Here is a 22851-nt window from a genome sequence, read left to right as displayed (position 1 = left end):
TGCTCGCTGATGGAGTTATATAAATATTGAAGAGCGTGGGGCTTAAAGATGAGCCCTGTGGAACACCCCAATGGCTCTCAAAACTATCTCAGAAACAGGCACGATCGAGAACCTAAAAGGTTCTCCCCTCCAGAAATTGTGACAGCCATTTCAGGGCACTTCCTCTAATGCCGATTTCCCTTAATCTGTGAAGTAAGATACCATGATCCACTGTATCAAATGCGGTACTTAAGTCAAGCAACACCACTGCAGATATCTTTTCCTGATCCATTTGCATCTTTACTTCTTCTGTCATTGCTAGCAGGGCAATGCCACCCCACTACTACAAGGCGACTTCATGGTAGCACTCCACCTGAAAGATGTCTATTTGCACATTCTTATTCACCCAAAGCATCACAGATACCTAAGATTCGTAATAAACAGCCGCCATTTCTAATTCGAAGTGCTCCGATTCGGGGTTACAACCCCCCCAGGGGATTCACCAAATGTCTTGCGGGAGTAACAGCCCACTTGCGCAGGCAAAACATACAATTTTTCCGTATTTAGACAAATGGCTCATCAAAGGCGCTACTTATCACTAGTGCGTCCAACACACTCAGGCCACCATAAACTTAATTCATCGACTAGGACTTTACATCAACGCAGTCAAATCCCATCTTAAGGCTCTCCAGATAAAACCAAACCTAGGAGCCATCCTCTATTCACAAAGAGAAATAGCCTACTCCAGTGCTGCCCTGATTCATTCCTTCTAGACGGCAATTCCTCTTTTCCAGCTCCATCAGCAAGTATCAGTGGAGACAGTTGTGCATCTCCTGCATCTCCTCTGTATGATGGCTTCATGCATAGCTGTAGTACCTCATGTCAGACTTAACATGCGTCTGTTGCAAGAGTGTTTACCACGCCAGTGGTTTCAAGTGAGGGTCATTTAGAGAATCTAGTGATGGTCAGCCATCAAGCTTGCCACTCTGCAATAGTGGAACACCAACAATCTCCTAAAAGGGCAGCCTTTCCTGGACCTGATTCTGCAGAGAGCCATAACAGATGCCTCCCTCACAGGCTGCAGAGCGCATTCACAAGATCTCACTGTAAATGACGCTGGGCACTCAGCCAGAAACATCTTCATCCCAGTCACCTAGAGTTGCTAGCTGTTCTTTTAGTGCTCAAAGCTTTCTTTCCCCACCTTATTGGCAAGGTAGCCTTGATCAAAACAGACAACATGACTGCCATGTACTATCTCCAAAATCAGGGTGGGTGGGTGGGGGAGGGGGGCGTTTGGGGGGGCACTAGGCCCTCTCAGCTCGCTCAATTAGCCCAGACTATTTGGAAATGGGCTCTCTGATACAACATTCGTCACCTGTTAGCAAAGTACTTGCCGGGAGCAGACAACAACTTTGCAGATGTCCTCAGCAGGAGATGCCAACAAGTCCACGAATGAGGTCTCCATCCACAAGTCGTCCTTCCATAGTTTCCGCATTAGGGTCACCCACAAATAGACCTTTTTGCCACAGCAGGAAGCTCAAAACACCCAAACTTGGTCTCCAGGTTCCCATACCTACAGTCCACGGGCAGCACACTGTGGATAGGTTAGCCAGGGATATTTGCTTACGCTTTTCCACATCTCTCACTGCCCCCGTTTGCGGTATGGAAACTACGGCAGGCATCTCTCCCCCTCATCTTAGTAGCTCCCATATGGGCATGGCAGCCACGGTTCACTACACTCCTAGAACCCCTGATAGTCTCCCACGAGGTACTGCTGAACAGGCAGGACTTTCTCTGTCACAGAACCATTGTCAAATCAGACACCCGGACCCCAGATCACTCAGTCTTGCAATCTGGTTTCTGAAGTCCTAGAGTTTGGTTATGTGATCCTACCACAATCTTATATGGACATTCCTAAAGAAGTACGTATACTGACTTATGGTGCTCATTATGCAGCAAAGTGGAAAAGACTAGTCCATTACTGTCATTCCAAACAAATTGATCCCGTACAAACAGGTGTTCAAAACATCATCTGTTATCTTTTTCACTTACACAGCTACAGTCTAGCCTTTACATCTATTAGGTTACACCTAGTGGCAATGGACGCATATTTGCAAAACAGGCACCATACTTAAGTATTGAGGATCCCTGTTGCTGAAGCCTACCTATTAGGTCTTAAAAGGGTCATCCCACCTTGGATGCCACCAACCCCCTCCTGGAATCTCAATATTGTCTTGACAAGGTTAATGGGTCCTCCATAGAGCCCCTCTATTCCTGTCCCTTCCAGTTTTTATCCTGGAAAGTATCAATTCTAGTTGCCATCACTTCACTCAGATGCGTCAGTGAGCTTCATGCATTAACTTTATAAGAAGCCTTCTTCCTACTAAATAGATGGTTGTACGTCGTACCAATCCTAAATTTCTTCCAGAGGCAGTGTCTCAATTCCAGCTGAATCATTCTATTGAATCCCACAATACCCTGTGTTGTATTTTCAAAACCACTCAAAGGAAAGGCCATTTCTAAATCAGACATTGCATGTTGGATTGTCAAATGCATTCAAAATGCTGTGCTAAAGCTAAAAGAACTTTAGGTATCCCTCCTAGAGCTCACTTCCCTCATAAAAAGGAGCTCCAATGGCATTTCTAGTATGTATACCTATAGTTGACATATGTAGACCAGCTACATGGTCTACACATCATACCCATACCAAACATTACTGTGTAGATGTGCTGGTCTGTCAGCAAGCCAATGTTGGCTAAGCAGTTCTATGTACACTTTTTCAAACAAGTATAACCCCCATAGGTTATCCACTGCTTATTGAGTAAGATTGCCTTCCAGTCTATGTTAAACATTTGTATCTACAGCTGCACATGCCTCAAATGTAAAATATTACTTAACCAGTAAGCATCTGTTTGTGGTGTGTAGTGCTGTAGATTCACATGTGCCCACCTTCCTCCCCGGATACCTGTGTGTGCTACAGTTACTTCTATAACACATTCATTTAGCATGGACATCTTGCTGTACTTCACATTCCATCCTCACCTTGCGGGAAAAACAATTTAACAGTGAAACCGATGGCCATGTACAATACCAGCAAAAGAGGAGTCATTCTACCTTGTGACTTGAAAGACTGTCTTCAAAGAAAAACAACTGGCTTACTTTCGATCTGAACACTAGATGGCAGGATTATGCTAAGCATGCGAATCTACAACACTACATACCACGAACAGAAGCTTACTGGATAAGTAACATTTTCCTTATTGTTTTTCTACAGAAATGAAAATGAGCAACAGCATCACAGCGTATTTACTTATAGCAGCTCTGCAGTATTTTCATGTCATGGATCAGTGAGTGCAAAACCAAAGATCAATCAAATTGAGTATATCAATAGTTAAATGATGGTTTAGATGCTTAGTAAGAGGCCTGCAGACTAGAGTACAATAGTTGCTTGTTTTAATTATGTTTTTAAAAGATGTATACCTTGGGCCTTATTCAAATTAGGTAAAGTATCCAATGATAGTAATTTGTGATCAAAGTAACTGTAGTTAAATGTTTAAATAATGGTGATTAAATGCTTATAATATCACATAGGTCTGTTTGTAAATAAGATTTTTCAAGGAATTTTTTTCTCCATTAGAACAGCTGCATATCTAATGAATAAACTGAATTGCATCAAGATAGAATAAAGACGCAAGACCAAATTCAAGATGATTCCTACAGTGGGAAGTAGATGTTCTAATGTTAAAACAACCACACACACATCTTAAAAAAAGTTTTGTTCAAAGCTTCTATTGTTTTACAGAAAAGGTTGTAGATCCATACAAAATAATTAAAACTATTTCAGCATTTGCAGCCCTCGTAGTGGAACCATATGCCCATCACCTACTTAAACAAGAAGCATTTAATGGCATTACAGACACCCAAATTTCTGGTTATTGGTTTAGAGACATGGGTCTTACAGTTGGGTTTATAACCTAAAACAGCTCATAGCTATGAATATTTTTCAGTCTGGGTGGATTCGGTTTCCCTTTTCAATGCACATGTGCCACTGCAAGACATCATTTATGTTTTCCATGAGTTGAGCTGTAGAATATAAACGTATTTTCACTATACAGACTAATTGCCTGTCTTCGCAGACACGTATGACTTTGCATATGCTAGCAACCTTAGTATATTATTTCAAGGAGGTTAATTATTCCCCACAAAGCCAGACTTTGAGTGGACTGAATAGTCTGGGAAGTCTGCATAAGGTAAACTGGAGAGCAACTATGATACATGCTTGTTTAAGACCATTAATTGTTTTTGTCTGTGTTTAACCATTGTAATTTTACATGCATCAAAGTGCCTGAAAGAAGTTAATTTAAAAATATAATGGAGTACCATACATTCCTCAAGTGTGCAGTTTGGCCCACAATCAATTCCAGTTAACTTTCTTGAAGGTGTAGAATAATCAGCAAAATAAGGAGCTTGTGATCATATTCATTCACAGCTATCTTATTGAGACATGTAGTTGCAGATTCCCTACCTTAATATTTGCCCTAGGCATCAGTCTAGAGCCGGAGATTTTTCTTGAGCAGCACCCCTGCACTCCGTTAGGTGGTGTAGTTTGGCTTTGCATCTGTCATCAGCATCATCCGCGCCAGATATGACGTTGCGGGTCCTGTATAGGCTCCACCCCAGCGCAGCTCAGTTCTTTTCTTTCCGACGCCAACCAGTGCTGTTTAGAAGAGAGGTACTCAGCAGTCATTTTTTGACTGGCTTTTTTAAACTTTGTCAAAGTTTCTTCAAGTTGCTAACTCCAGTTACGGCGAGGGATGTCATCTAGGAAGACCAGGTTCAAGCCCTGCGGATCCTGTCGTCGGACGATGTCCATGACTAATCTGTGCCTTTGGTGCTTTGAGCGCGACCACGAGCCAAAGTTGTGCTCAGAGTGTCGGACCATGTATCCGAAGACTTTGAGGGAGAGTTCCCTGAAGTTCATGGCGGCTCGATGCTCGACTCCGTCCAAATTGAGGTCCTGGTCGGTAGGAAGGTCTCGGGAGCGGTTGCAGAGTCCTCCATCGTCATCCTCCCACTCCATGTCCTTGGGACGATCGGATAAATGGAGGCACAAAAAAGTCGTAGAAAGCAGAACATTCTTCGACTTCACCTCATCCGTCGGCTGAGGAGATGAGGGAGCGTCAGCATTCTAGGCCTCCATCTGTGGAGCCTGCGTCTGGAGTGACCCCAGCCCAACTAAAGGAGTTTTATGAGGCCATGAGCCTCATTTTTGTAGAGCCGACATCGTTAGAGCACCTAAAGGGCCCTCGGAGTCGGAAGGGGCCCCTTCGGGTTCCGTGCTGGTGACTTCGGCCTTGGCTCGAGGGGCATCCATGAATCCACGCTTGGATCCTAGGTTGTGTCGGTCATACCATCTAATCCTATCCCAAACTCAAGTCCTGATGCTCCTGGCTTGGCCCTTGCCCCTGGGCAGCGCCGTCCCCATCCTTCTTGCAGACCCTGACAAGGACAGGAGCTGTGTCACCTATGTAAGCTCCTGAGCCTGTTTCTCATGGAGTAGGTTAGGGTGAGGAATTAGAGTGGTCACTGGACCCTTTGGAATAACAGCTCAAAGACCCTACGGGCTGGGGCATGGACTTTGGTGAAGCCAGTGGACTGGGCACCTCCCCAGATAGTGGCATGCTTTCCCCTATTGCTTTGGAAGAGAGTGCTTCATATTCTATGGTGGTGTGAAGAGCAGCTGAGGTTCTGGACCCTGAGCTGCCTTCGGTGGCAATTACGGCTAACCTCCTGACAGAGGTGCATCAGCCTGGAGCGTCATCCTTTGAGCTCCTGCTCCCCTTCAATGATGTCATACTGGGTACCTGGTCCAAACCCAGCACAGGGGCTCCCGTGAACAAGACAATTGCCTGCAGCCACCACCCTGCTCCTTGTGACCCAAGATTCCTTACACAACACTCCACCCCTGAGAGCTTGGTTATCCAAGCCTCCACCTCCCATGGCGCGTTCCCTTCCACACCTTCGCATAGGTAATCCAAGAGACTGGACAGACATGGGAATATGTTTTCTTTCGCCAGCCTGACTTTGCTGTCCATGAACACCCCATGCCTTTTGGGCTTTTATTCTCACACCCTGTGGGGTATGGTTGGGCAAGTGCTGCCACAGGTCCTGGAGAAGTCCCAGGCTGTACTCTCCTAAGCAGTTGCTGATGGGAGAGTTGCAGCAAAGTTTATGATGCGATGTGGACTGTACATGACCGATTCACTTGGCAGAGTGGTTGCATCGACAGTGGCCCTTAGGCACTACCCATTGTTGAGGATGTCTGGCTTTTCGGGGGAAGTTCAAGCCAATCTTATGGACATGACCTTTGATGGCACCTGCCTTGGCGCTTGCGCTATTTACGTTCACGGCCAGGTCCTTGGGCCTCGCGGTAGCCCCTTGTCCCCTTCAGTCTGCTTTTCACCTCTTTCATGGCTATGGAACAGGTGCCCAACCACGTCTATTCCCATCCAGCCACCGTGCTGCATATGCTGCTCAGTCTCATGGGATCCACCACCCTCATGGATCAGGGAGCCAGCAGTCTGACCAGTCCACTGCTGCCTCCAAATCTTCCCAATCCAACTCTCTTCCACTCTTCGCTGGCAGTCCATCACGTCATTTAGGTGGGTTTTGCAGATAGTTTGAAGGGCTACTCCCTCCGCTTAAAGACTTCCCTTCCATCTATGCCACCATCCTATGATCGGATGATGGAGGATCACTTCCCACTCCTCTGGGAGAAAGTTATGGCTCTCTTGGCCAAGGGAGCCATAGAGGGGGTTCCCGTGCCAGAAGTGGGTTATGGTTGCTATTCCGGCTACTTTCTGGTAATTAAAAAGAACAAGGGCCTCCGACACATCCTAATCATTCGGTCCCTCAATCTTTTCCTCAGAAAGGAGAAGTTTAAAAAGCTCACTCTGGCTCAGATTTTATCTTCCCTGGACCCAGGAGACTAGATGGTAGTGTTGGGCTTGCAGGAAGCTTATTCGGGTATTACCATCCTGCTTGCCAGCAGACGTTACTTGCAGTTCACAGTAGGTCACAAGCATGTTTGGTTCATCGTGCTTCTCTTTGGTCAGACCAGCGCCTCTCAAGTGGTTCACCAAGGGTATAGCAGTGGTCACAGCTCATCTACGCAGATCGATGACTCGCTGTTGAAGGTGGACTTACCCCAGGCTGTTGTCTCACACCTCCAGACTCCGGCGGACCTCCTGCATTTGCTAGGGTTCACTATAAACATGCTGAAGTCACACCTGACTCCCTCTTAGACACTCCCTTTCATCTGAGCTGTTCTATGAACAGTGCAGTTTTGGGCTTATCCTCCCGTGCGGCGAGTCCAGTGTATTCAGGCTATGATACTGATGTTCCAGCCTCTATCCTGGATTTTGATGAGAATGACTCTGAGGCTGATGAGCCTCATGACCTCCTGCATTCTGTTATTGACACATGCCAGATGGCATATGCGGGCTCTGCAGTGGGACCTCAAGTTCCAGTGGGCACAGCATCAAGAGAGTCTCCCCGACATTGTCCAGATTTCGGCGGGAACTCTGCAAGTTCTGCAGTGGTGGCTAACATACTGTTATTGGGTCAGAGGCATATCCCTCTCCCTTCCTCGACCATCTGATAGCATTAACATATGCATCACTCCTGGGCTGGGGTGACCATTTGGAGATGCAAAAGTCAGAGGCTTCTGGTCTGTGGCGGAGTCCCGACTCCACATCATCCTGTTGGAGCTCAGTGCAATCAGGCTAGGATTGAAAGCATTTTTTCCCTTCTCTCAGGGAAAGGTAGTGCAAGTGTTCACGGAGAACGCCACCGCCGTGTGGTACCATAGCAAGCAGGGCAGGTGAGCTTGTGGACCCTTTGTCAGGAGGTTCTGCACCTCAGGACGTGGCAGGAACAACAGGGCATATCCCCGGTGGTTCAACATCTGCCAGACTCTCTAATAGCCAAAGAAGATGAACTCAGCTGACAATGCTTAGTCAATCACGAATGGCGTCTCCATCCGGAGGTTGTACAAGGTCTCTTTCAGCAGTGTGGAGAACCTTAGTTAGATCTGTTCGCCTCTGCAGAGAAGGTGCAATGTCTGCATTATTGTGCATTTGAGTTTCCAAGGCAGCAATTACTCAGCAACGCTTTTCATTTTGAGTGGTCTCCTGTATGCCTTTCGACCCATACTACTTCTCCCCAGAGTTCTCAAGAAGATCAAGAAAGACCGGGCCCAAGTCTTGTGGCTCCAGATTGGACAAATAGAGTTTGGTATCCCGAGCTACTGAGCATGGCAATCAATCCTCCAGTCACACTGCCCCTGCGGGAGGATCTTCTGTCACAGGAGCATTGGAGGGTTCTCCACCCAAACCTGTCCAGTCTCTGCCTTCTTGTGTGGATATTGAACGGCGGCAGTTGACAGATTTTGACCTTCAACCCAAAGTCTGTAATGTAATTATGACAGCAAGGTATCCCTCCACCAAAACGGTATATACCTGTCATTGGAATACATTTGTGACATGGTACACTGACAGTTCTGTTGACCCCCTTTCTGCCTCTCTTTCTGAGTTCTTACTTTTTATCCTCTCTCCAGCCAAATAGAACTCTGCTATGGGCATTCTCAAAGGTTATTTGTCTGCCATTTCTGCTTTTTTGAGGTTGCCTGTTCAACCTTCTTTGTTTAAGTCTTCTATTGATACTAGGTACCTCATTGGTCTTACTCATATGTTTCCTCCATCCTCATTCATTATGCCCCAATGGGATTTTCATTTTGTCTCACATTCCTGATGTGCGCTCCTTTTAAGCCTCTCCACAATTGTTTTCCCAGGCTTCTCACCTTGAAAACAGCCTTCCTTGTGGCCATTGCATCTGTCCAAAGGGTGAGTGAGCTGCAGGCATTGTCATCTAAGCCTCCCTAGCTTTCCATCTATCCTGATAAAGGGGTGCTTCGCACTAAGGCTTCCTTTTTGTGAAAAGTGGTTACACCTTTTCATGTAGGCCAATCCATTACTTTGCCTACTTTTTATGCACCCCCCACATCCTTCTAAGGAAGAGGAGACTCTACACCGCCTGGACCCAAAAAGAGTGTTGATGTTCTACATTAATCGTACAAAAGAGTTCTGGGTGGGTGATCAATTCTATTGGTTATGTGGGTGCGAAGAAACATCATGCAGTGCAGAAGCAGGCCATCTCCTGATGGGTTGTTCTCTGCATTAAAATCTGCTAAGTATTGGCCAAGAAGCAACCACCTGAAGGTTTGCATGCTCATTCTACCAGAGCTACAGCTGCAACCACTGCATTAGCACGCAGTGGTTCCAGTCCTTGGCATCTGCCAGGCGGCAACGTGGGCATCTCTGCATATGTTTACCCAGCACTACTGCCTGGACAGTCAAGTCCGTAAGGACAGGTATTTTACCGGTTCCATCCTGCAGGACTTCCTAGTATGACATTAGATTGCAGACCCGCCTCCAGGAATGGTTTTGCTTGGATATTTAGTCTAAGGTAAGGAATATGAAATAAAGGACTGTCAGCTAGACAAGTTACATACCTTCGGTAATGCCTTATCTGGTAGAGCTAATACCTACTTGCAGATTACTTACTGGCCCATCCATCCTCCTCACTCTGCAAACTGATTTCAAGGGAGAGTGACTCCCTCCTTCAGGATCTTAGTTTTGACACACCAGTAGTCAGTTTCTTTATGGCTCTGCACTTCTTTCTTGGAAAGTCGTGGAAAGGAACTGATGTCAGCGTGCCAGGGTGACACCTATATAGGACCCGTAGTGTTGTATCTGGGACGGAGGACGGCGTTGACGAACGCGGAGCCGATTCACACCACCTAATGGCATGCAGGAGTACTGCTCAAGAAAAATCTCTGGATCCCAACTGACACCTGGGGGATATTCTAAGGTAAGGAATCTGCAACTAGATATTGCCTCTACCAGATAAGGCATTACCGAAAGTAAGTAACTTGTCCTTTATGACAAATATGTTAACTCCTTGTGAGTAATTTGCCCAAATCCTGGTTTTAGAATTTTTTTATAGTTTGCTCTCAGTTATCTACAATAGGAGTTTTTGTAGTATCACTTTAGCAAATAACTTGCACTCTGAATCCAGTAATGTAATAAAGCAATAACTTCTTGTTTCGTATAATGCTCTGCGTCTATAAATAAGTTGTAAATTAAACCTCTCAATGACAGCGGGTCACTCCCAGCACTAATGGTATTAGTATACATTTAACTGAATGTTTGGCTCCATTCATTGAGATTTTCTTTTAGTGCAGCCAAAGGAATACCATCGGAGGCCAGGAGAAAACTGACAATCAGGTGTCTTTAATGATCAGACATATTCTTTAGATCCCCTAACATTGGTACATTTCCATTTCATCTGTTTTAAGAACAGACCTTGCCCTCTTGCATGTTGATTCTTGATAAGCAATTCCCAGTCTGTATAAGAATGATAATTTGGTGAACTATTATAGAATCTGATTATAAACCGCACATGATTCTACAACCTACTAGTGCTGATAGATTAATTCACTTGCTTAGCACACACTGAAGACTAGCGCTGTCAGTGAATCAACAGGCCCAATAAAGTTAATCCCCAGCCCTTGGGTGTCATTTAAGAAAGTGAAAACCCAAATCTCACTGTAGTACTCAGCACTACTTAGTCCTATAAACTAAAATAAAATGTCCTTGTCTCGGCACGCCGTTAACAGGTGATATTCCCCTTATATTTCCTCTCTGTGCCCAGGTTATCTCCGTGGTTCTTGTACCACGCTCCCTTCTCTTGAGGTAAAAAGTAGTTTTGCAAATCTAGCACAAATACAGTTCAGTCAGTTTCTGACTTCCTGTTACTTGATGTGCATGACAATACTCTGAGGAACAGCAGTGCAGTGCCAGATTGATTTTGAGTACCTTTGCCTTAGATGTTTGGCAGCATCTGCTCGGCTCCTTTTGCTGGATATTTCTAACCACAGATTCTTCAGCTTAGAATATCCCTCAGGCGCTAGACTAGATATCGGGAATTTCCAGCCATGTTCCCGTGTGGTGTTGGTTGTCATTGTGCTACTTTGGGATCACTGTGTATCGTCCTGGAAGCGACTGAGTAGGGACGCATATAATTGCTGTAGGAAGTAGGCTCTTTATATAGTGAAGCAAATTTATGTACTCTGTGCAAAGAGTCCAAGCAATCCCCAGAGGTATCACAAATGCACAAGTGACCTCCCAAATGTTCTCTGTAGGAAAGTGTCATCTTTCTAGTATAGTTACCCTCACTTTTTGCCTGATGTCAGTGTTTAGACTGTAGTTCACTTGGATCCTGCTAACCAGGACCTCACTGAATGTACCCTCTCCTCTAAATTTGGTTGCGTGTAAACATTTTACACCCACAATTAGCATACTAGTGCACCCATATAATTCCCTAGTAAATGGTACTTAAGTACCCAGGACATTGGTACACCAGGGGTTTCCCATGGGTGCCAGCATTTATTGTGTCACCAATGGGAGTCCATGCTAACCAGCTTACTTAAGGGCTCTCTCGTGGATGCGTCCTCAGATTCGTTGAGGAAGACTTTCAAAGGAACTCTATGCATGACATCTTCTGCTCCTGGCCTCTGGAACCGTTGCTGGTCTGCTTTGAAACCGAAACACGTCAGCTTCTGATGGGGAGGCTCCCTTTGCAACATTGTTTCTCCGGATCCTGCTAGATTGAAGATTAGCTTACTTCTCAACCTTAGTGCTGATAGATATATATAAATATATATTTTTGATGGATACCTGTGGATGCCTCACTTTATGAATTCTCCCATGCGCCAGCATTCGACGGAAAATCTTCTTCCCAGCTCTCCACGTCGACGAGGACGTCACAGTTGCACGGTCCCATGCGACTCCGTCTGACGTCACTGTGCCAATAAGAGGTCGTCGCCGGCGTGCTCAAATCAGTTCCCTTTTTTTCCGTGCCTTCAACGCTAACGGTTTTCTCCTAGCTCTTGCTATTGTTGGAGGTGTTCCATCTTGTTACTAGTTTCAATCCGGTTTCTAGTTACAATGTCTCCTCCTAGGAAGTCTGGGTTTAAGCCATGTCGAGAGTGTGGTGGTCGCATGTCTGTTACTGACCCTCATGACGATTGCCTTTGGTGTCTAAGCTCTGAGCAGGACGTTGAGGAGTGTGTTTCCTGCCAGAGCATGAATCCTAAGGCTCTGAAAGAGAGAGAGTCATCGTAGATACTCTTCCCATACTTCGTCAAAGAGACACAAGAGACAACGTCGTCCAGTCTCTCGGCGTCGTTCGGCTCTGAGCCGGTCAAGATCAAGGCCTCCATCTCGGCGGCACCGTGCAAAGTGGGAGGTGAGTTCGATGCTGACTCCGCAACCTCAGAGCCCTCAGGCTTTTCCTGCGCCATCAGTCTTCGAGGTAGTGGCACCTCAGGAGAGTCCTCGATTTTCACCTGCTGCATCGGAGGTCCAGCAAGCACAGGTGCAACATGGAGACGAGCGGTATCCTTCCTTCCGAGCTCTGGGAGCTGATCCGGCGGCATTTTTAAATGCCATGTTCTCGATGTTTAAGGCTATGGCCCTTGCTGGTGCACCGGCTGGTCCCACGGGTCCATTAGCTTTTTTGTTGTGCTCCCCGGCTCCTTACAAGGTGGTGCCGTTTATGCCCTTATATCCGGTTGAGGGTGCCGGTTTGGCGCCGATGACGTCGCCTCGAGGTCCTGTGGTTCCGATGACGTCGCCTTCCAGACCTATGGTGCAGAACTCATCGCCCTGTCAGTCGACACCGATGGTGGACCCTCAAGTGTCCTCGGCACCGTTAGGATCCACTCCAGCGCCGGATCCGAATGATGGATTCTACTGAAGCCAACCTTCCTCTCCTGTTCCGTGTCTTCAAGTTTTGAAGCAAGTGTCATCGACGTCGGCCAATTCTATGTCGACGCTGAGGTTGGAGGCCAGACTGAGGTCGCTTAGAAAGGCCTTGAAGCTTTTAGAAGAGGAAGATTACCAACTGCAGTTGTTGGAAGAGGGGGAGATTGTGGAGCCCTTGGGTGAATATCAAGGGTTGGATTCGGCCAGTGGGCTTGACACTTCCCCAGAATGGGACCTTTCCTCACCGGGGCAGTTCACGGAGGAGGCGTCCTCCTTCCACACAGTGATTAGGAAGGCAGCAAACTTTTTAGATCTTTTGTTGCCTGCTGCAGAGGTTAAGACAAATATTTTGAAGGAGGTCCTTCACCCTTTTACAACCTCTGCGGATCCTTTGCTTCCGTCAACAATGCTCTTACGGAGCCCATATTAGAACTATGGAGGGAGCCTGTGTTGTCTCCTGCTGTTTATAGGTCTGTGACAAGAAGATACAGAGTGGCGCCTGGAGATCCGGGGTTCTTATCGAAACATCCTACCCTGGAGAGCCTGGTTGTTCAGGCCTCTTGCTCCACACGGTCTGCTCCAGGCTTCTTCCATAGGACAGGGAATCCAAAAGGATGGAGCAATCGACAAAGAAGACTTTCTCTTCTTGCAGCATGGCTCTCAAGGCTGCAAATGCTACCTGTGTTCTTGGTAGATATGTACACGCCCTAATGGACTCGGCTAGGGCTATGGTTTCTGACCTGCCGCAGGATGTACAGGGTCAGTTTGGTGAACTTCTATCTGATGCTCAGGCTGCAGCAAAACAGATAATTCAGTCTGGGCTGGTTTCCACAGACTCGGTGGCCAGGGCAATGGGTACCTCTATTGCTACCAGGAGGCATGCTTGTTTGAGGTCCTCTGTTTTCTTGCGATGTGCAGACTACTTTGTTGGATTTGCCCTTTGATGGAGAGAAACTGTTTGGTGATAAAGCGGACTCTACCCTAGAGCACTTTAAAGATAGTCGGGCCAAGGCAAAGTCTTTGGGTCTGCAAGCCTCCTCTGCTACCGCTTTCAGGTCCTTTCGGAGGTTTGGTGGTTTGGCTGTGGAGCTGTCTACCATGGGAGACCCCAGTCCACAATCCAACAGCCTGCCAGCCTCCCGTATCGATCCTTTAGAAGGCAGGGGCGGGTTAGAACAAGAGGGGCCACCCAGCAGCACCCTGCATCATCCTCTTCCTCTGGATGACAACAACAGGGGAAGCAGCCCTATTTTTCTCCCCATTTTCGACCACATTTCTCCTGTAGGGGGAAGATTATGTCTTTTTCTCCACAAGTGGGAGTTGATTACATCAGACTCATGGGTTCTGAACATTGTTAGAAATGGATATAATCTCCCTTTTCAGGAGTTTCCTCCTCCCGTCCCTCCTGTCCCTCGTTTTGTTCAGAAGACCATCTCCTGTTGTTGCAGCAGGAGGTTCAGATCCTGTTCTCAATAGGTGTGGTGGAGTTTGTTCCAGAGCAGGAAAGGGGTCAGGGTTGTTATTCAAGATACTTCCTGATCCCCAAGAAGGACGGTCGTTTGAGACCAGTCCTAGACCTGAGGATGTTGAATTGGTTCCTCAAACAGGAAAAATTCAAGATGCGGACTCTGGCACAGGTACTTCTGGCATTGAACAAAGAGGATTGGATGGTGTCTGTCGACTTGCAGGATGCTTACTTTCATATCCCTGTACTCAAGTCGCACAGGAAGTATCTCCGATTTGTGGAGGGGTCGCAACACTACCAGTTTGCGGTCCTTCCGTTTGGTCTTAGTTCGGCACCTTGAGTCTTCACGAAGGTGATGGCAGTGGTAGCAGCAAGTCTCAGAAGGATGGGGATATCAGTATTCCCTTACCTGGACGATTGGTTGATCAAAGCCAAGTCTCCAGAGCTTTTGTTGCGTCACTGGCAGATGGCAACTCAGTTGTTGTTCAGTCTGGGTTTTACGATAAATGTACCCAAGTCTCACCTGGTGCCCTCTCAACGCCTCCTGTTCATAGGGGCAGTACTGGATACTACATTAAATCGGGCCTATCCTCCACCTCAGCGGATTCAGGACATCCAGGCGTTGATTCCAATGTTTCAAAATGGAGCGGTTGTTCCAGTCCTCAAGGTCCTACGCCTGCTCAGTCTGTTCGCTTCTTGCATTCTGTTGGTCACTCATGCATGTTGGCACATGAGGGCTCTCCAATGGTGCCTCCGCAAGCAGTGGTTTCAACACAAAGGGGATCTTGAGGAGTTGATAACGATCTCCAGAGACGCTGCACTGGATCTACGATGTTGGGCTGTGGATGGCAACCTTTCTCAAGGAAGGCTGTTGTCACTGCCGCCTCCGATGGCCACAGATATGACGGATGGTTCCACTCTAGGGTGGGGAGCTCATCTGGGGGACCTGGAGATCAAAGGTCATTGGTCTCCAGTGGAACAGACTTTTCATATCAATCTGTTGGAATTGCGGGCGATACGTCTGACTCTCAAGGCCTTCCTCCTGTCCCTTCGCGGTCAGTCAGTTCAGGTCCTGACGGACAACACTACCGTGATGTGGTATATAAACAAGCAGGGAGGAGTAGGGTCATATCTTCTCTGCAGAGAAACTCTGCAACTTTGGTCCTGGCTTCAGGACCGTCGGATTTGCTTGGTAGCGAATCATCTGGCCGGAGTGCTCAACGTATGTGCGGACACTCTCAGTCGACATTTTTCGGCCGATCAAGAGTGGCGTCTCCATCCGGATCTGGTCCTGCACATCTTTCAGATGTGGGGTTCTCCAGGGATTGATCTGTTTGCCACTTGGGAGAACACGCACTGTTCGTCATTCTGCAGGCTCCAGTATCCACTGCAAGGAGCTTTGGGGGATGCGTATCAGATATCTTGGTGCAACCAGTTGCTTTACGCATTTCCCCCCATACCCTTGATTCTTCGGGTTCTGAGGAAGGTTCGCTAAGATCGGGCTCAGGTAATTTTAAGAGCCCCGGATTGGCCAAGAAGGGTGTGGTACACGGACCTTCTCCAACTCTCGCTGTGCCCTCCGCTCTGTCTCCCTCTCATGGCAGACTTCCTCTCGCAGTCGCAGGGGCAGGTTCTACACCCCCACCTCCATGCCTGGAGATTGAATGGGGCAACCTGAGTTCTTTTTCTCTCCCACCAGATGTAGTGAATGTTATTTTATCGGCCAGGCGACACTCCACTAAAACAGTTTATGCCGGCAGGTGGGCTAAATTTGTGGCTTGGTGTGGAGAAAAGCAAATTGACCCTTTGAGGGCCCACCTCTCCGATATTTTATTATTTGCTTTAGATTTAGCAAAGAAGGGTTGTGCAGTGGCTACAGTTAAGGGTTATTTGGCTGCCCTGTCAGCCTTTCTTTGCCTCCCGGATCAGCCCTCCTTGTTTAAATCGCCTATTGTGATAAGGTTTTTTGAAAGGCTTAGTTAATAGGTTTCCTCCCACTCCTTTTCATATGTCTCAGTGGGACCTAACTCTTGTTTTAACCTTTTTAATGGGGTCACCTTTCGAACCCATGCACTCTTGCCCGCTAAAGTTTCTGGTGCTTAAAACTGTTTTTCTCATTGCTATAACCTCGGCAAGGCGGGTTGGTGAGCTTCAAGCTCTTTCTGTTAAACCCCCTTTTACCTTGTTCTTCCTGGATAAAGTGGTGTTGAAAACCAGGGCAGCTTTCCTACCAAAAGTTGTCACACCTTTTCATATAGGGCAGACCATTACCCTTCCATCTTTCTACCCTCCTCCTCACTCCTCGAAGAAGGAAGAGAGACTTCACTGTTTGGACCCTAAAAGGGCTCTTAGTTTTTATGTCGAAAGGACGAAAGACTTTCGCCTGGAGGACCAGCTGTTCGTGGGGTTATATTGGACAGAGGAAGTGCTAAGCAGTCCATAAAAGAACAATATCCAGGTGGGTGATTCTTTGTATTAAGATTTGCTACTCATTGGCAAAGAAAGTTCCCCCTGAGGGTATCAGAGCCCATTCCACCAGGGCTAAGACCGCTACTCCGGCCCTGGCAAGAGGGGTTCCAATGGTTGATATTTGCAAGGCAGCAACTTGGGCATCCCTCCACACCTTCGCAAAGCATTACTGCTTGGACTCTGAGGTTAGGACGGACGGCCATTTTGCACGACCTGTGTTGCAGGATTTCTTGGTGTAATTAGACAGGCACCCAACTCCGAGTGCGGTACTGCTTTGGGACACTATTCATGAGGTGAGGAATCCACAGGTAGTTGTATCCATCAGAATAACAAGTTACCTACCTGTGGTAATGCTTTTTCTGGTGGATACAACTTGTTCTTCGAGTTTGTTTAAATGCACGTTCTTAAAACTTTTGAATAGTTGCTCTATATATATATATATAGAGAGAGAGAGAGAAAAAGAGAGAGCGAGAGAGATGGTCAATTATGAAAGTATGATGCGTGAAGATTGTATTTCCTGTTGTCTGTTTTATGTTTATCTTTTCTCTTAAGAATAATCTGTAGACTTCTTTTAACTCGTCGTTTTATATTCTCCTGTAAACCTTTCAAACTCTGATTGATAATATTTTATATTCTTTGGATGTTCACAAGAAATATTTCCAGCCGGAAACTCATTCATAAGCTGCGAAAACCTTCTGTCACTTCATCTGCTTTTAAGCAATTAAATATTATCTGTAGTTAACTTGAAAAGTCCATAAAAAGGAATGTGAAGCCAAGTTTGCCTCAGAAAACGTTTACCTCACAATGAGTGCTTTCTCAACACTTCTGGATTCCCATTAGGTCACAGTTGAAGTGCGAAGCTCTCTAGCGGGGCGCGCGTATCATAGCAACGAAATTGAGCGCAACACTAGAGCGACAACTTAACGTTTGAACTTCTCGTCGGCCATCTTGGATTCCTTTCTTCCTCATTTTCCTTGCAACGTGAGTATAACAAATCGACAAACCTTTCTCTAGGAAGTGCATCGCTTTTCCACTGTGGATATTTCTTTACCAGCACTCCTATAGCTTTTCCTGTACATTTTGCTGTTATTACATGGCAAGTTTGAGGGTTCTTGGTGGGGTAGAGTATCCTTGATCTTGCTGGTCCCCAAAACTCTGCAAATACTTCTTCAGCTCCTGCTTGCATTTCCCAGTGCTTGTTGGTGACCTGGCTGGTCACTGACTCTCCTGTAATCTGGCGACCGTCGAGCACAGCTCGTAGGCGACTCCGGGGGTTTTCTGCAGCTCCAGGCCCCCGCAGCTGGACTTCTTCCTCTACCGACTTGCAGGAACTTCACCTCTAGGACGGTGCAACCTGAGCACCTTAAAGGGTGCTAGACTCTGTCCTTTTGCTTTTCAGGTCCTCCACATCTGGAATTTGTCCCTGGGTTGCACCGGCCTGGTCCATGGGTTTTGATAGCAGCTGGACAATCCGAGGCTTTCCACTGACTTAAGAGAGCCCTTTCTCCCCTCTGCATTCTGGTCCCCTGGTGTAGGTACTCTGTCTTCTGGGTATCCTCAGGTGGACGCACTCTCCAACTGTCTGCTTCTGTGTTGGTTTCCTTGGGGTCAACTGGGAAGGGTCCTGAATCCCACAGACTCCAACCACTACTCCCTGTGTAAGTCTGTGGGACGACTGGGTGGGTAACTGCCTTGCACCTGGTCGCTGAGGACACCTACCATACTTAATCTGGTGTTTTCCTCTACCCCAGCCCCTAACTAAATACTACACTTAACTTGGTTGGGTTCACTATTTCACATACCACTTTCTTAGTATATGGTTTGCTCCCATCCCCCCAGATAGGGCCCTGTGTATTTTTATGCCATCTGTTGGTTTTATGCTATTTCAGCTACCCGTAGAGAGCCTTTGCTATCTGGACAACTATTCACTATTATTAAGGGTTGCCTCGTCTCAGTATAGGTTGTCATACCCTAGGTGTACACCATAAACTGAACTAGACTCCTGCACTCTCTTTTTGGGTGGTGTGGTAAAGCAGTTAGGAATATCAGAGGGTAGTGCTAAACATGTAAGGCAATCAGAAGATTACTTTTTGAGAGCCAAATTTTTACACTTTTTAAAAGTTGGCAGTGCAATTAATTTGGGTGCAGTAATGTTATCCTATGGGGGTAAACATGTACTGCATTTGGGCACTTGATAGCGACTTGTGGGATTGTTCTCTAGGAGTTAAGATGAGTATGGGGCGGGGTCCAAGGCCACACCAACAGGTCACCTGGGAAAGCTCTAATGCATCGGAATGCATAGGTGTGTTACAGCATCGGGTGTCCCATTCACTTAAATGGGAAACGGTCTGGTTGGAAAGTTGCTGCATGTTGATAGTGGAAGGCCATTCCAGGGGAACCCACAAGGGGACTCGACCCTTGAGCTCCTCGGGCATGTGGGGACACCGCCAGCCCACTTCTCGCACTGTGCGGCTGGGGTGAGGTGGTTCTTCTTTAACGTCGGGTCCAGTGCTGGAGTTCCTCGCGGTTGCAAGGAGGCCTGCAGATACAGTCTGCAGGTGTGGACTTGGGGGCGGGGGTTAGTTCAACCAAGCCAACAAGTGAGCTCAGGTCTCATGAGGCTGGAAGACATGGAACACCCTTGGTTCTTTTCTCCACTGTCTGGTGCGGACAGGTGCAGAGGTGTCCTGGGGCATTGGGTTTCTGTCTCCTGGACACTCGCGGTTGCAGGGGGTCCAGAGAAACAGACTGCACACGCCGTCTCAAAGTCCACAGTGGGTGAACTCAGGGTGGACTTAGTCTCTGGAGGGCCTTTGGACCACACTGACACTGTCCACTCCAGCTAGGGCTAGGAGGCTCGGGTGCAGTGGTGATGTCCAGTCTGGGGTTTCCAGCGGTTCCAGTCCTCACGGTTCTTGCTTGGGTTGCCTGCAGATGCAGGGGGGCAGCTCTTCTGCTCCAAGGGAGTCTTCTTGGCGATTTGGAAATCACTGGCAGCTCTCCCTGGTTCTTGGAGGATGCAGCGGCAGGACAGGTCAGTTGCTCTTCGAGGGCGGGCTGCTGCAGGCGGGCTGGCATGGTTGGTGCCAAGTCAGTCGTGGTTCTCAGGTTCAGCAGGCTTTTTTGTCCAGCGACACTGTTGCATTGGCAATTCTGAAGCAAATGCACCGGTTTTGTTGCACACAACAGCCGTGATGCATAGATTCTGCTCCTGCGGCAGAGGATGTGTTAGTTCCGCTGGCGGAAACACCTTAAGCCCACTTCCAAGGATCCAGGACTGGGGTGGCACCACTTGGCAGGGCATACTCACAGATGGGTAGAGTCCAGGAGCAGGGTGGTTGGTAGTCTTTATGTCCCTGAGACCTCAGATCAGGTAGCCTGCCAGCTAGTTCTTGGAGTCACTCTGTATCCAAGAGATGCCGGTCCAGTCCTTCTCGCCCTGCTGGCCGGGGAACAGCAGGCAGCAGGCAAGCACAGCACGGAAAGAGCCCAGCAAAGTAGCAGTCCAGTAGAATGGCAATTTTTCAGCAGCACAGCAGTCCCTACTGACTGAATATTGGCAGGTCCAGAAGTGTACTAAGTTGGTGGTGTCAGAGGTCCAGTAATAATACCCAATTCGGCCTTTTAAGTGGAGGAGACTTTAAAGACAGGCATTTGAAGTGTAGAGAGGTCCTGCTCTTCATGCCTCACCTCCAGACTTATGCAGCCTTTTGTTTGGTGACAGGACACACCCTATTCAGGTGTAAATGAGGCTGTGTCCAGCTCCTCCCTCCCATCCTGCCAGGATGGTCCATTAAGGACCATCAAGTCATGCCTAAGCTCCCATTGTGTGTGGCTTTCGAGGGTCAATAAACAAAGCCCCATTGTCACCCACCCTAGAGAAGTGATAAGAGAAGGCCAGCAGGCACAAAATGGCTAAACTAAGGGCTTTCTAAAAGTAACATTTTCAGAATTGCAATTTAAAATCCGACTTCACCATAAATTGTGATTTTATATAAGAATTCTAGAGCGACCAAACTTGTAAAGTTTATCCCTTGCAGATTGTGCATTACATATTTTAGATGTAATAAGGAAATCCCAATCTTATCCAGTGGGAGAGAGAGGTCTTTCTGTAGTGAAAATTGACTGTGGAAGTTTTTCATTATCAGGACTTGTAAAACTTTAAAGTAAATGTCCTTCCTTTTAAATACATTGCATCCTGCCTTCTGGGTTTTCCAGGACCTACCTTAGGGGTGACTTGTATGTATAAAAGGTAAGGTTTGGGGATTGCAAAATGGTTAATTTGCCAGGTCAGCATGGCAGTGTAAAACTGCACATACAGATTCTGCAATGGCAGGATTGGGACATGGTTAAAGGGATCCTCAAATGGGTGGCACAATCGGTGCTGTGGGCCTACCAGTAGCATTTAATGTAGAGGTTGCCTGGGCACATGTAGTGCACTTTGCTTGGGAACTATAAATACATTAAATATGCCAATTGGGGATAATCCAGTGTTACCACGTTTAGGGGAGAGATCAGAAACACTTTAGCACTTGTTAGTAGTAGTAAAGTCCACACAGTCTTAAAGTCAGCAAAAATTAGATTAGAAACATGGAGGAGGTATGCAAAAAAATGAGGGGAAGACCACCCTAAGGCTGTCCGGTCTAACACCATCCCTCCACTCTTCATTCCAAAGAGAAGGTCTGAGGATGTCAAGGTTTAAGTTGCCTACTCTCAAGGTCACTGGCCAGGGAATCAATACCTTAGCTGGTTTTGATGTGATGTAAGTTCCTAAGTCATCCTCATACACACAGTAAATTAAGGTCTTCAAGGTGGCCATGCTGCAATTTTTTTTGCACATCTAGCTCCTTCAAGTGCACCTAGACTGCAGGGTGCTCCCTCTAGTCAGGGTACTGATGTCAGGCCCTCCTCTGGCTCTAACTGTCCCTGTGGGATTAATTACTGGGCCCATATCTAATCCAGTGCAACTTCAAGTCCTGGCCTAAGATCTGGCTATGAAATACGTCATTCACTTAGGCTTAGTTATCATGAAACACATTGGCAAGGCAGTTGGTATCTGTGCTGTGCTATACAGATGTGCCTGGATGATGTCAATTGTTTTTTTTTTTGGTGATGTATAGACATTGCTGATGGCATCCACTGTGAAACAATTTAAAGATAGTAGGGATGATTAAAATATATTAGATCCACAGTGCATTCTTTGGTCTGTTGACATCTGCAAATCATTTTCCCATCAGTTCTGCAGATTTAGAGGCTATTCCAAGGAGCTGACATGTAGGCAGCAACAGCCGCCAGAGCGTGTGATGCAGCGTTGAAACCAGTCCTTTCAGAGCTGCAAATGCAACACCAGCATGCATAGCACAGATCATCGGGGCAGCAGTCGTCCAACTTCTCTTCCCTTGCTACAGTGGCTAATGAGCTGCATTAGTTTGTGCTTAACAGCTCATACTGAAGCAGTGGCAGTTTTCACCACTTCCTTCCAGTTTAACAATCCATATTGTTCAATTGAGGGGTCTTGCAGGTTGTTCAAAGAGGCTACATTCTGCCTTTCTTTTTCCCTCCAACCCACATATCTCCTGTACCAGAGCTAATTTGGGATGTGTCATTGTGCTGCATCTTACTCTCTGAAGGTGCCATAGAACGGGTACTGGTTTTAGAGAAAGGTGGGGTTGTTATTCATGCTACTTCCTTGTACTGAAAAGGGACAGGAATCTCGGGTCAATACTTGACTTTTAACCCCTATGCCCCTTATTGCAAGAGGACAGATTCAAAATGCTGATATTTGCTCAGATCCTCTCTGCTCTGGACTAAAGAGAATGAATGGTGTCCTTGAGCGTTGAAGGACACGTTTTCCTATACTTTTCCTGCAGTCCCCCAGGCATTACCTGTGGTCCCTGCCCCATCTGAAACACGTTACCATTCCCAAGCTCATCTTCCCCCCAACCTCCAACCCTCGGTTGTTCACAAAAGTGATGGCAGTGGTTGTGTTTCATCTTCGGAAGTCACAAGTTCGGTGTTTCCCTACCTCAACGAGCTGCTGAGGGTGGGCTC

The 22851-nt window shown here is 47.1% G+C and overlaps 1 protein-coding gene across 3 annotated transcripts in view; it reads left to right on the top strand.

Moving 5' to 3' along the window:
* The window catches only part of CENPC (centromere protein C), a 904489-nt gene that overhangs the window by 584398 nt on the left and 297240 nt on the right, over positions 1-22851 (top strand). The window contains exon 19 of one of the 3 annotated variants that reach the window (XM_069235777.1): positions 17641-17733. The exons of the other annotated variants lie outside the window; for them this stretch is intronic. Coding sequence (XP_069091878.1) covers positions 17641-17651 — 11 coding nt within the window. The 3' untranslated portion in view covers positions 17652-17733. Of the gene's footprint in view, positions 1-17640; positions 17734-22851 lie in introns of those variants that run through there. 3 annotated transcript variants of the gene reach the window in all.

Source organism: Pleurodeles waltl, chromosome 1_2 (assembly GCF_031143425.1).
Source record: "Pleurodeles waltl isolate 20211129_DDA chromosome 1_2, aPleWal1.hap1.20221129, whole genome shotgun sequence".
NCBI lineage: Eukaryota > Metazoa > Chordata > Amphibia > Caudata > Salamandridae > Pleurodeles > Pleurodeles waltl.
Note: the sequence above shows the minus strand (reverse complement) of the source record. Positions and strands in the feature narration are given on the sequence as shown.